Below are 15285 nucleotides of genomic sequence, written 5' to 3'. Positions count from 1 at the left end.
ACCAATATCGAACACAACGAAAGGATTGTGTTTTCCATGTAATATAAAGGAAGATTCAAAGGTAATTGAAAACAAATCACTAAAATGTATTGCCGAATTGCCTCCATAAACTCCATAAAACTATTTAATAATTCGAACTCTCGGAAAGAGTATAACAGCCATAATAAGTGGAGAAAAAAAATGCCCTTTAAAATTCAAAAGTGCACCGTGCCGTCACACAGCAAAATGAGGCATGGCCGATATTATTTTTGTTTTTCTATAAAAACAAAATAGTAAATAATTATCAGACGATCGGAGGCGGCCACTCATCGAGGAAATGAAGCGGTGTTGCCTTAATTTTGAACTGTATAATTTTCAATTTCCCAACCTGTATATTATAGTTCAGATTTGCTTCTTCACTTATGTTCTACTAGCAATAAGCCACATTTTAAGCGAAAATAAAAAGTAAATTTTAAGCAAATTTGAATGCATTATTTTTATTGAAAATAGTCTGAATGGAAAGGTGTGGAGTATCTCTGATATTATTTGAGGATTTAAAAAGAACCCTAAAAGTAAATACGAAAATTTCCTTTATTAATTACTATTCCACTTGAATTTGATCACATAATTGATCATATTAAATGTAAAAATTGTAACAAACAATTTATAAATAAAATACTGTATTTTGCTAATATTAAATAAGATTAAAATTAAGTTAAAATCTCGGATTTAGCTATTTCTTTTTGTTTCTTCTCAGATTTCCCTAAATTATAAAACTTTGCAAAATTCAAAGCCCTAATCCTAGCTCTTAAAAATTGAGGGTCGTACTGTCTTCCTCTAACATTACCCTGGAACATATGCGCATCTTGTGACAAAGAGTAATTCTGTAAGTTCGTATTTTCTTCTTTAAGTAATAGCTGTGTAATTGCAACAATATTTTCTTTTAAATTCTTCATTATTTTAATAAGATGCATTTTAAATATAGTAAGATCCGAGTTATTGGATTCGTTAGTCTGAATAAATCTAGACCTATTTTCTGAACTTATCTGAATAGCTTTATCGATCGTAAGACTTTGTTTAATAGTGGGATAAGTTCCATAATTTGTTTTATTTAAACAAAAAGATGACGATTTATTCATAGATAAATTTTTATCAGGATGGATAACCATCAAAGATTTACTTCTTTCATTCCTCTGAGGTTGAAATAAATTTTGGTATGACACTTGCAATATACATTGGGAAAAAGTTTGTCCTGAATGATTTTTCTGAAAATAACTTTGTGAATTTGAGAATTGTTGCAGTACTCTCAGAAGATATATTATCATTTGCATAAGCTGTGCTTGCCGCTTTTGTTCCTCGATTTGATTCTGTAGAGCTTTTAAAAGAAGAGATTGTACATTTTCAGATTCTGTTTCGGTCTTGGGCGTATCTTCATGATTTTTCTGAAAAAAATAAAATTAATATTTTAGTGTTTTTACATAAGGTTGTAAGTGTTCAGAGTTTTTCTATTTTAATTTGTAACGAAATTTAAGTAGAAATATTTGCAATAATCGAAATTCGTAAGAAATTCGGATAGGAAGCACATATGTCACTTCTGGGTTCTAAAATATTTAAGCTAAGTATAAATATTTCAAAATATCAAAAAAATCTTGAATTTGCCAGAAGACTATATTAATAATAATAATAATAATAATATTAATAATAATAATATTATTAATAATAATAATGATAACAATAATAATAATACTCTATAAAATAATTATATCTTGCATTACAGAACGTATTTACAGACATTGTGACCAAAATAGCATCATAGCGACTCAACAGACAGGATGTACCAGAGGTGCCATGCGTTGTAAAGAACAGGTATTTATCGACTCCGTAGCTTGCAATCAGGCATTTAACAACAAGAGAAACCTTTTCGCAGCATACATTGACTACCGAGAAGCTTTTAATGCAGCTTTACATAAATGGCTTATTAATGTACTTAAATTGTACAAAATAAATAACCACATAATTTCCTTTTTAGAATTCGCTATGGCCTCTTGGAGAACATCAATAAAACTTCAGGTGTCTAGCGGTAGCTGCATTGGAACTAATATGATGCCTATTCGTAGGGGTATATTCCAGGGAGATTTCTTAAGTCCACTTTGGTTCTGCCTTGCCATGAACCCACTACCTAGCCAACTCAATTCAACTAGGTACGGATTTGGCCTAAAAAAAGGATAATAGAGAACTTGTTACAGGATTAATTACGCTTTAGACGGGATCTGGAGAATCCTAACTTTTATTCATTTGGTTCAAATATTTAAAAATGACCTTGTTATAAATTTTTCTTTCAAAACTTTTGTACCATCACGAATATATCGGCTGGTCGAAGACCTGGGAATTTATCAACACACCACCCGAAAAATGACCCGAGAACGTAGGTGAATGATCGTGGAACCGTGCCTGCTCAAGTAAAAACGATGGCATGCAGTCGTTGCGATTTTGGGGGCTAAACAAGTCGGCTCTTGACTCGATGTGGCTATTTTTTTCACGTATTATAATATTAAGGTTTTTGATAATTATTAAGTTTTTTATGTTTAAAACCTTCGTGAGTTATTATAGTGCAGCGGTGGGATTAAAACGCTCTATCCGAAGCAGTTTTCGTGTAATTTTGTGACTATATGTATTGTTTTATTGTGTCTAAGTTTACTGTTATTTTTTTTTGGGGTTAATAATATTTTGGCCTAGTTTGGTTGTGTAAGCTGTTGTTCGCTGTTGTTAGTTGTTGTTGTTGGATAACGCTACGTGCACTCGTACGTGCAGCTAAGAAACTTTTTTTTTCTTAAATTGTCTTATAACAAAACATGGGTAAAAAGCGTAGGCGTTCTAGTAACTCTACTAGTTCTACGAGTAGCAGCTCTAGTACTTCATCTAGTAGTGATTGTGCAGGACGATACAAAAGAAAACATAAACAAAGAAAAACTCATAGAAAAACAACTGTAAGTACTCCGGAACATAACTTAAATACCTCCAAATCAATTTCTACGAAAGATAGTGGTAATCAAACACTCTCCTCAGTGTCAGTACCTAGTAAAGTAGTAGATAACCGCTCGCAGCGTCCTATAGAAAAAGTTTTTGTTCAAGTACATAATACAAATAGGCCATTTGAAGAAAGTTTGTCCCACAACGAAAGGCGTAATATTCAATCGCAAAATAGTGATCGTTTGACACACGTACGTGATGTAGACGTTACACACAGACGTGAATCAGGCAAATTGGGACAACATACAAACCATTCCTGAAGCTAACATCACAGAGAGTCCACGCTCTGATGTTTATGGTGCAAACGAAACTGAATCGAACAAACGAATTAAACAGCTGGAAGAATTGGTAGACCTGTTATTACAAAATGACAATAGCGGATAAAAATAGCGGAGGACTCAATACAGAAAACAGCATTCGTTACGCCGGACGGTCAGTATGAATATGTCCGAATGCCGTTTGGCTTAGTCAACGCACCCGCAATGTTTCAAAGAACCATTAACCATATTTTAGGTGCAATGAGATTTTCAACAGCTCTGGCATACATGGATGACATACTTGTGCCATCCCCAAGTTTTGAATCTGGATTAATAGCCCTCGCTGATGTACTTGAAACTTTTAGGGATGCAGGAGTTACTTTACGCCTGTCAAAATGCCAGTTTTTTTTACATCATATAGATTATCTTGGTCACGAGATAAGTGCCAGTGGTATTCGACCGGGCACTATGAAAATCAAGGCCGTTGATAATTTTCCTATTCCTAAAAATGTCCACCAAATTCATCAATTTGTTGGGCTATGCAGCTATTTTAGAAAATACGTAAAAGACTTTGCTCAAGTTGCACGCCCGTTGACTTCCTTAACGAAAAAGGATGTTAGTTTTGAATGGGGAGAAGCACAGAGTAACGCTTTTATTAAACTTAAACAAAAACTAATTGAGAGACCCGTTTTAGCAATCTATAATTCTTGCCTAAATACAGAGCTTCATACTGACGCCTCAAAGCTTGGTCTCGGCGGTATACTAATGCAGCAACAAGCCGACAATAGGCTAAGACCTGTAATGTATTATAGCCGACAAACTACCAAAGAAGAATAAAGATACCATTCGTTCAAACTAGAAACTTTGGCTGTTGTGAATTCTTTGCAGAGGTTTCGAGTTTACTTGCTGGGACTACACTTTAAAATAGTCACCGATTGTAACGCTATAAGGACGGCCATGACGAAACGTGACCTTATCCCTAGAATTGGTAGATGGTGGCTCATTACGCAAGAGTATAATTTTACTATTGAGTACCGACCAGGGACGAAAATGGCTCACGTAGACGCACTGAGTCGTAACCCTGTGGAAGAACCCAAGGAAACACAGGAAACTATTGATATCTTTCAGGTAGACATAACAAATGATGATTGGGTTTTGGCAACTCAAATAAAAGATGAACGTTGTAAATATTTAAATATTATATAAAAATATGGAAAATGGACTAAGATGGTATGTACCTAAAACAGCTCGACGAGTTGTAACCATGTTCCATCATGATAATATGGGTCACTTTGCACTTGAGAGGACTCTAGAAAATATAGCAAATAAGTATTGGTTTCCTAGGATGAGGAAGTATGTAAGTCGATATATCTCAGCTTGTTTAGCTTGTGCATACAATAAGGTACCCAGTGGAAAGAAGGAGGGTCACTTACATCCAATCCCAAAGGCAACGATTCCAATGGATACCTTACACCTGTATCATTTAGGACCTTTTGTAACAAGTACAAAAGGAAATGCTTATTTGATAATGACAATAGATGCTTTTACAAAATTTTTATTTGTAAAGCCGGTGAAAAACACAAAGGCTGGACCAGTTAAAACTTTTTTGGAATATATTTTCCAGACATTTGGCGTACCTAGGCGAATAATATGTGACAGAGGCTCATGTTTTACGAGTGAGACTTTTAAAGAATTTACCAAAAATCTTGGTATACAGGTCATTTTAAATGCCACAGCAACACCACGTGCAAATGGCCAAATAGAACGTTACAACCAAACAATATTGTCATCAATAGCAGCTTCTCATGAAGATGAGAGGAAGTGGGATAACACAATTAGTTTTATTACGTTTAGTATGAACTCTTTGACTAATAAAGCGACAGGGAAAAGTCCCTACGAGTTGCTATTTGGGTACAAGCCTAGGGGAATGCACGATTCATTTCTAAGTGGGGCTGTATCTTACGAAAAAGTGGATAACGATATCCATAAAACTAGAGAAGAAGCTGGAAAACGAATCTAGGACGATCAGGATAGGCAAAAGGCTTATTTTGATAAAAAACGAAAGAAGTGTCACAAGTACCTAGTAGGGGATTTAGTAGTCCTACGACGGGCAAATCTTGCAAATGACGGTAAAAGTGCAAAGTTAGTGCCCAAGTATCAGGGTCCCTTTATAGTAAAAGAGGTACTTGATAATGACAGATACGTAGTAGAAGACCTGCCAGGCTCAAAACGTTCAAATAAGAAATACAGAGGTATTAGTTCGGTCGACCGTATGAAGCTTTATACGGCTGCTTGTGAAAGCAGTAGTAGTAGTGACTCAGACACGAAAGCTGAGGAAAATGTTTTAGTTAATGACAAATGATTTAGATAAATAAAGGAGACTTCTTTAGATAAAAGAAGGAAATTTGTGATGTTAGTGGGATGTCTAGCTAGCATCTACGTTGACTCCAACGTTCCTGTCTCCAAAGTGTAATTTGTTTGATAATATGTATGTATTTGCTTTTACAGGTAACTATGGGAAAAGTTTTCCGGGACGGAAAAGATGGTAGCACGGCCGAGTGTCGCATCACGAATATATCGGCTGGTCGAAGACCTGGGAATTTATCAACACCCCACCTGAAAAATGACCCGAGAACGTAGGTGAATCATCGTGGAACCGTGCCTGCTCAAGTAAAAACGCAGTGGCAAATGGCATGCAGTCGTTGCGATTTTGGGGGGTAAACAAGTCGGCTCTTGACTCGATGTGGCTATTTTTTTCACGTATTATAATATTAAAGTTTTTGATAATTATTAAGTTTTTTATGTTTAAAACCTTCGTGAGTTATTATACTTTATAAGTACGAGACTGCTGACTGAGACACCCACCATAATTACAATTGCCTTCGATTTTTAATGGAGCTCGCCAATATTTTTCATTCAACCACTATCAATATAATCACCACTTTAATTCTTTGTTATTGTCTACAATATGCTGTGCATGGAGAAGATTTCACGGCAATTGAATTGGTCAACCGGTTTACTAAAGCGGACGCCAGTGGCTCCGCGTGTCGAATTATTACGATTTGTCCCGTAATTGTATTTTCTACTAGGCACTCTATGGTTTGCTTATTAGTGATCTATGTATGGGTTTTGGTTAGGCCCATAGCGGCTAAACCCATAAAGTAACGAGAGAAGTTCTTCAATCTCCGGTCTTGCACCCAGACGTCTTTTGGACTACTACTTAAGCAATTCCGCGACGCATCGTGACCGTGACCGTGCTGTTAATCGTGTCGTAAAATAAATCTAGTATCATCTCTCTCTCCGCCAGCACATTTTTAGCTAAATTAACACTAAAAACTAAAATTCGTTAGTGTTTCGTCACTTTCAACAAAATATTTTTTGAAGCAGGATGGTTCTGAGTGGTTCCATGCCTTTCGAAACTTTGTAAGTAGTTTTCACCGTTGATAACATTTTATTTGGTGTTCCGTGTTTCCATTGAGAAATCTCTCTTAGGGCTCCTTAAATATGAAGTTGTAAACCGCCGGCCATGACCCAGCAGTGATAAGGATTTCGCCCTGAAGCCAAAAAGTACATAATTTCGCCGCCCTTAGCCCCGTCAACCCACATCATACCTTAAACCCTATGTGGTGAGGAAAAGCCCATCGCGGGCTCTCGCCCCCAAAAGAAAAACACCATGGAACTTAACCCGTAAGCTTACTAGTCTTTTTTTCTCTTTAATTGATCTTAACCACATTGTTTCAATTTCTTTGTCTTATGATTTAACATGAGTTTATTATTTTATCACCTTCTCATTTTAATCTTTAAAACTTAATTTATATTTATCTTATAATTATGTAAATTAAAACAATTTAATGTTACGCTTTATTATGTTATGCTTCCGAAGTGATCACTGATGAATTCAGGTACCTTTAGGTTATAAATGTATATATATACTTACAACTTATATATAACTTATACATATACATAAACTTACTTATAAACTATATATAACTCTTAATTAATTATATTAACTCTAATAAACACCCTATTTAGATTGAATTAATGTGTTTTACTACTGAGTGAGTGTGACTGAGACAACTGACCATACAGAGAACCCACGAAGCCTATCAGATCTAGGGAGTTATTCTTGTTGTTTAGAACTTTTAAATCAAGACTGTCGAACAAACTCAACTCCCTAGAAATAGTCCCTGTAAACCGGTTAGTCTTGCCGGACTATTATTTATTATTATTTATTATTTATTCCCCCAAGAGAATTACCAGAGAAGTAATTCTCATACGAAGAGAAGTAAGCATTCAACTGGGAAGGGAAGTAAAGAATGTGCGAACAATCTAATTATTTGAAAATGCTATTCAAGCATTAAAATAAGTCAGAAAAATTAAAACTTCAAATTGATTGACTCATGAAGTAATAATACTATATTAACCAACGAAATATCAAATAACACAACATTTCCTAATCGGAAATCCAAAACGCTTCAAGTGGTTAGCCTTCACCACAAGAAACTTCACTAGAAAGAGATCAACAAACAAGGTAGCTACTATCCAATAACCGCAAAACCCAGTCCGCACAGCTTTGAGGAAAGAAACTGGAGAAAAAGAAATTATATTAGAATTGAAAAATCAAAAGAAATAATAAGTAAAACATAAAAAAAAGCATACGTCCCGACCAGTAAGCAAAATCGATAAAGTCTAATCGGAATCGGAATCAACGAGTAAATCTTCTTCTGGGATCTTTTTCAAATCTTATGCCAATATGCCTAATATGCCAAGCACCCTTAAACTTGCGCTTTTCGTCAATCAGTTCATAGACTACCGGAGATAACTTCTTCTTTATTGTAAAGGGACTCAAAAATGTTGGTGCGAGTTTGGCAGTAAAGTTTTCACAAGCATCAAAAAAATCGTAATTTTTGCGATAAACTCGCTCACCGACCTCAAAACTAATTGGTCTTCGTCGAAGATTATAACGATTCTTTGATCTTTGATGCGGCGCTTTCAGTCTTTCCTCAACATCCCTATATACTTTACTTAATTCACGCGAACGTGCCATAAAGTAGCCAACCGTGACTCTGGGAGTATCCCTATTATTGTGCTGGTCACCCGAGGGCATATATTCCCTGGAGAAATTCATAAAATAAGGAGTGAGCCCGGTAGCCTCATGCACCGAAGATCTTATGGCAGAACCAACCTTAGGTAGAAGTCGATCCCAATTCTTATGATTATTTTCAATACACAAACAACAACTTAACAACTTAACATGGTTTTAAGGCCTTGATTCACATGCTTCACGGGGTTGGCCTGGGGATGATAAGCCGGAGTTTATCGGATACTGCTCACACAGTTTGGAAAAAAGTTCACCTCGAAATTGAGCACCATTATCAAAATAAGAAATTGGGGAACACCAAAAATGAGAAAAACTTGTTCCTCTTCAAGACGACAAATCATAGGGGCCTTAGCTGAGCAAAGAGGGAAGAATAAAGGAAATTTAGTGAAGGTATCCAAGACGACCAATACGTATTTGTAACCCTGAGTAGAACGAGGCAGAGGCCCAAAAAGATCGACGCTAATCGTGTTCCATGGCTTCAAAACTTGAGTTTGTTGTCCCATTAATCCGTGTCGCTCCCGGAGCGGCTTTTGCGACATATCTTTGGCGCAATGCCTAACATATCGGAGGACACCAGCTCTCATTTTCGGTCAATAATAACGATGCTTTAATCGTTCGTATGTCTTCATGACACCACCATGACCAGCCAAAGGGTGATCATGATTTTCTTCCAAAATCATACGTCTTCGATTTAAAGCCGCTCCTTGAATTGAGCTTAAATTAATGTTGAGTAAAATAATTTTCACATGCATATAATTATTTATTACTGAGATTTTCATGGTTTCAAAGCTTAAGAATCTGAACCGAAGTATTAAACATATGGGGCCTGTTAAGAAACCAGGCAATCTGTGCCTTTGTTGTCCACAGATTTTAACACAATAGCTTCTTAGAATCCAATTTTATAACTTTTGTTTTTTACATTTGCACTTGCCATTTTCACAAAAAAAGTTTATTGCAACAACTATTTATATAAAAGCAATGTCACCAATGACTATATTCGATTCATTGTTTGTATCTCAATTCTTTTACTACAATATCATTCACTGATTTTTTATAAATTTTCCTGTATCCCACGCGTCAGCACACCCAAATGAAAACTAATCACAGCTGTCACACAATACACTGAATTAAACAACTGGATAGTTTTGCGGCAAAAGTAGAAAGAAACTTTGTACAAGCTAAAGAACTATAAAGCCATATTTTAGCGAGTAAGCGGCTATAAGCGTCTTTAAGACATCTCATTCGAGCGATCAAGTCATGACGTCACCGTATAAGGCGCTTTAACAAACTCGATATCTCAAAGTCAAAGGGAAGCTATACAAACAATAATAAACAATAAATATTGATCAATTGTGAAATCAAAGTATTTTGAGACTGTTTGTATTTCCGTTCAGTACAAAAAAACTAATAAAATCGCATACAGGTACAAAAGTGACAGGGGAAAAAGGGGTCCATTTTATTGAAATGAGCCTGTTCTTTCACAGTAATCATAACCTCGATCGTCGTTAGTGCGAAAGGCTCCCAACAATATTCCTAAAAAAAATAATAGATATTACTATTGTAGATCTATAAAAACCGACCTTATCCTTAAAATTTACCAATTCGTTAATTAGTGATACGGCAGGTTTGAAAAAAAGGTCTTGCGCTGCTTTGTTGCAAAACTTTTTTAAATGCTGCAGGTCCCGAAACTTCTCAGCAGATATTGGAAGCTGCCCTAAATATATAAATGAAATACGTAAAAAACAGATTTAATAATAAAAAAATTTGTACCTTCATAATTTAACTCAGGTAGCATAAATTCGTTGTCTGGAAGATGATGAACAGCTAATCGCGAAGAATCGGTTTTTTCCTTGCAGCGAAGCTGACTCTCAACATCCATTATATGTAGTGCGATACTGTATCAAAGGTCCTCTATTTATCTTAATTTCTCTGATTGGTCTAGATGGGAATGGCGACTTTTTTGCGTAACTATTGCCAAGAAATTTTTCCCAGCTGCGGAAAAAGGTGTGATTGACCTCAATAATCGTAAATGGAGTTGGGGAATGGCGGGATTCTTCCAATATTTTTAACCAGCCTTTGGGAAGATCTGCTCTGCTTTTTTGGTTTACGAGGCCAAAATTCTTATCACATTCCATATAGGAATGTCCTCGAATGGGGAACGTAATAGAAGCTGATTCTAACCTTTTCTCGTTGTTGACTAAGTTATGAAGAAAACGAAAAAAGGTAAAATTTTTTTGTTGGCCACTGCATGAATCACAAAATATTTGTAGGTGCTTTACTTCTCGATCTAGATGTTTATATATGAAGTTATGAAGCAGTGAGCACACATCATCTGAACCCTTTTTCCCTTGGGTTTCTGGATAGACGTAAAAATAGCTCTCAGAGGTAGACAATACGTGAACATTAAATGCCTATGTTGATAGCTGCCTTTTGTAATAGGTATCATTTGTTGGTATATTTGGCGCTGGAAGATTCTTGGCAAAATCCATACAAATTGCCTCTAAATTAGATTTTTTTACTGTCTATCTTAGCCATCCTCTTTCTACTATAAAAAGTTTCCGCTTTTTTCTTATGTAACGCGTTTTTTGTAGTTAATCTCTCCATCTCCCTAGATATCCGTAAGATCTCCTCAGATGAGTTTTTCACCAGTTTTTCAGATTCTAAGTTTTTAATTTTTATTGTGAACTCATCACAGCTGCTACAAGTATCCGTTCGTGGATAACCAAAGGAGATATTGAAATCACGGCAAAACACCTGCCTGTACGACTGGTACGATATTTTATTGCCAGGGTGAAGTTCCTTAAACATTTTATGCATTTTCTTTATGTTTAGCTCTTTAGAAAGATATATGTCCTTCAGACCATAATGACTGCCATGTATAGCAATAAATGCTTTACGGCACACGTCAAATTCCTCCATGCTACCTGCTACCACAGCTCACACCCTGCACTTGTAGGATGCACTGTAGTGCTTAGCACCTTCTCTCAATGTCTTACGTTGAACCGGAAGTACTGATATTAAGCCACTAAGGTATGAATTTTGAGCATTAGTCGAATTAAGCATGTTAAAATGCTTTAATATGTTACATCTTGTATCACTGGGTACAACATCAAAACACTTTTTTAAACAGTTGCAATCAGGGCCCATTTCATGACTTTGGAGTCTCATTTTCTTATTAACGTCCCTTAATCTGCCGTAAGATTTTCTTTTTTTGCTCCTAGGCTCCATTACACTATTTTTCAGGTTTAGTTCTTCATCACTGCTATGTTCACCACTTTCCATAATGAGAACTTTTTGAGTTTTAAGGATAAAACAAAAAAAAAGAAAACAAACAAGCACGCTCTCGTTTAGTAGACCGACCAACTGACGCAATAATACTAAACATTGGAACAAATTAATTTTAATAATAGCATGGTTGAAACGCATTGCATGCAAAAACGCGCTCATTTCTACAATGAGCCCGTTTTTGCTCGGTTTACACGATAAATGAGCTCGTTCTAACTTCTTTTTTTTTTAAGCAGATTTTTTCTTCAATGAGCACGTTTTATCTAGTTTGGAATATGGGAGGTAAAAGTATATATGAAATACTATCAATCCTGAAAATATCACAGTTTTTAGTAAAATTGCAATGAGCCACTTTTACCCCTGTGCCCTTCAGTTTTAATTTATTTAATATTAATGTATATGAGACAGTTAAGACATCCAAACTCAATAAAAATGCAGAAAAGAATAAATTATCAAAAGAGCGAATAGATTTGCAAAAAACACAGTAAAGAACGTAAAGCTGAGGTTGCACGGATATTTTTTTAAACTGATTTTTGATTAGTTTGTGTTTATTTCTATAAAAAAATGAGTTTGTGTTTATTTCTGAGTGAGGTTACGTTTACGCCAGTAACTTTTTTATTATTTATTGTATTTCCTCTTGGGCAAATGTCTACACTTTATAAACGTTTTCAGGGCGAAATTAATTTTGTTACGATCTAGATCTTAAAAATGTATGAGATCGGATTTAGACCCAAAACGTTTTAAAAACTTAGAAAAATGAGGGTTTTCATGGTTTAGGTCAGTCTTCAAAACGAATTCAATACCAATGAAAGGTATAGCTAATATTTATACTCTGACAGCTGTTAGACATGACGTCATTCGAGCGCAACTATGATGACGTAACGCTTAAGATATCGTAAGGCAACGAAGTAAGGCGCTTACTCGCTAAAATATGGCTTAAAAAATGACCGCATTTTACATGACATAACTTAATGCTTGACAGTCCGTTCAGCCTCGGCAAAAGCGAAAGTTTAAGTAGTTTTGCAATCCTAGCGCCATCTAAATGTCTAGGAGTAGAAGCTTTTTAGTGGTAGTGTTGAAATAGCCCAAGCTTTCAAGGACCTGTAAATCTATCTATTGCATAGGCCAAAATGCAAACGAAGTAAGAGCAAAACATAATATTTGACTGGGTAATCCCAGTCATTGGCCAATTATAGCCCAATCATAGGCCAATCATAAGCTTTCGATCTTCGTCTGGTATAGCAGCGTGGAATAAAGCGAAACGTCATATTGCGGCTCATAAAGCATCGTATCGACGCGTCGCAAATGAAAACGAAATAAGGCGGACGTTTTTTTCATAAAATGTAGCAGAACCGTTATTTAAGAAAATACACAAAATTTACCTCCTTCAATATTGCCCCCTACTAGGTACGCTACTATGCTAACCGACTGGTAGAATCGTAATATACTATAATAATAAATATACTTACATTATTTGCACCACAACACATACATAAACAAGTCTTTCTAAAGCCTTTTCTCAACTTTCGTTTTAATCCCATGTTTTAAAATTTTATTTAATCTCAAACTACTTATAATTTTGACTTTTTTTTAAACCATAAACGCCAGACTTGAACTTGTTATCATGTTAACAAATGTCAAGATGAACCCACGATAAGTAATAATAAAAGTGTAACTTTTAGGAGTGTCTTAACTCATTTAAGAGTAGAGAACTTCCTACGATTGGAATACGATCAAGAATCTTGTTTTACATTGATATGGTATCTATAGCTATAAAATTAAACTAATATGTTCCCTAAATATAAAGTTAAGTGTTAATTACTTATCCTACCTATAAGTTTCCAGATAACTATTACGACACATACTACTCGGTCATCGTGACAGTATGTGTCAAAAAAATATTTAAGTTGAGTAAAATAAAAAATGCCTAAAAAATCGAAAGGAGGAAAAAGTGGTAAAAGTAGTACAACAGCAGAAGGAGATCCTAAACACGAAGAATCAAAGACAAATTACAAAGAATTGATAGCTGCAGATCCAAACTTTCACTGTGATACAGGAAAATTTAATTTTCCCAACGGAGATAAATATGAGGGAGAATATTGCGCACATATCAGTGGGCTTATATGGAGGCAGGGTATAGGTAATCTTTAAATGCTTTTTTAAAGCATTTTTTAGTAAGACAATATTTCCTGCAATTTTTTCGTGATAAAAAAAAGCTTTTCGTCAAAAGAAAAAAAAACATAAAATGAACTACACGCTAGAAATTCAAAAATTTAGAAATTATTTAAAACAAATTTCTTATCAGCATTATTCCTTTAAATTAAAAATTAAGATCAACAAACTCAGTTAAAATAGTCAAACATTAGCCAAAGGTTGGTGGTACATTGAAAAAAATTGTTGCAAAATATATGAAATATATGATGTCATTCCTGATTCTCTCAAGTCGGCTAAAGTCAGGAATGAGATTACAACCATTGGGGATAGATATCGTGGGGCTATTATCCCCTAATTTTTTTCAAATAGGAATGAAAGTTAAATCATCACTTATTTAACAATTCCCGGGTTCACGCTTCATATATAGAATTAATAGTTTTGTGACATTTGATTACATATTGTTTAACTTTGTCAGTTATGGTGTAGTCAGTTGCCGAATTTATTAACTTTTTTTAAAAACAATAAATATGAACATCAAGTCGCGTAGATGTTTAATGGAATACTGTCAAATATATTTCTAGGAAAATTGTTGGCGAATTGGTAGCTCAATTTTGCCAATAATATTCTGTTCATAGTAAAAAGAGTACTGTACTAAATAAACCAATGGTGATGGCAGTATTGCAGTACAAATGCCTAACAAATATTAAAAAAATACAAGCTCCATCCTTAAAAATTAAGCGCAAGGGGTAGATAATACCGAAATTATGACTGAATGAGCGATTGATGGTAATTTCTTATTTAATATGCATTTTCGAACGAGTATAGTTTCCTTTTGATTGGTTTAGTAAGTTGCTACCATAGTTGTTACTGGGATGATACAAGAATTTTTTACGAGGTACATGCACGATACAGAATTTGAATATATGGGCTGGTAATCCCTTTTAGAAATCCTGCTTGGAAATATATTTTTTCTTTCTTAGAAAATGAACAGGCGATATGTACTAGAATTTATTACCAAATGTCATCGACCCAGCTCCTACAAATATGATAGAGAACCATACCTTGCATACAATGAACAAGAATTGGTTTTTCAACAAAACAAAGCTCCTCTGCATTATTTACTAAATGTTTAATAATCATTCACTAAAATTCTTTAAATTCTGTTTGCAGGATACTAGATGGGATAAAGGGGTAAAATTAAGTGGCTTCCTGTATCACCAAATTTTAGTCCCCTGGATTTTTAAGCACGAATTGTGTCGTGAAGTGATATGGCAAATATTCCAGAATGTACGACAACAGTTTGAAAAACCCTTGTATGGAATATGACGGATAGCAGTTTAAGCATTTACGTCGTTAAACTTATTATTGGTATTTCAAATCTTCATACTTTCGAAAAGAGTGGGTCGGTTTCCAAAAATTAAGCAGTAACCTATAGGTAATTAAAAAACTTTTTAATGAGGTATCTTTTGACCCTCATTG

The 15285-nt window shown here is 34.9% G+C and overlaps 1 protein-coding gene and 1 long non-coding RNA gene across 3 annotated transcripts in view; one reads left to right on the top strand and one right to left on the bottom strand.

The window, feature by feature from the left end:
• Window positions 1-552: 552 nt before the first annotated feature.
• Window positions 553-13287, bottom strand: LOC126737069 (uncharacterized). Its single transcript, XR_007660870.1, has 2 exons — window positions 13122-13287; window positions 553-1421 (listed from the first exon to the last, which is right to left on the bottom strand). It is a non-coding gene; the product is annotated as an uncharacterized LOC126737069 (long non-coding RNA).
• A 237-nt stretch (window positions 13288-13524) lies between these two features.
• Window positions 13525-15285, top strand: part of LOC126737062 (uncharacterized) — a 34895-nt gene continuing 33134 nt past the window's right edge. For both annotated transcript variants that reach the window (XM_050441759.1, XM_050441758.1), the window contains exon 1: window positions 13525-13792. In XM_050441759.1, coding sequence (XP_050297716.1) covers window positions 13576-13792 — 217 coding nt within the window. In that variant the 5' untranslated portion in view covers window positions 13525-13575. The remainder of the gene's footprint in view (window positions 13793-15285) is intronic.

Source organism: Anthonomus grandis, chromosome 6 (genome assembly GCF_022605725.1).
Source record: "Anthonomus grandis grandis chromosome 6, icAntGran1.3, whole genome shotgun sequence".
NCBI classification, from domain to species: Eukaryota; Metazoa; Arthropoda; class Insecta; order Coleoptera; family Curculionidae; genus Anthonomus; species Anthonomus grandis.
This window is presented reverse-complemented; position numbering and strand designations above follow the sequence as displayed.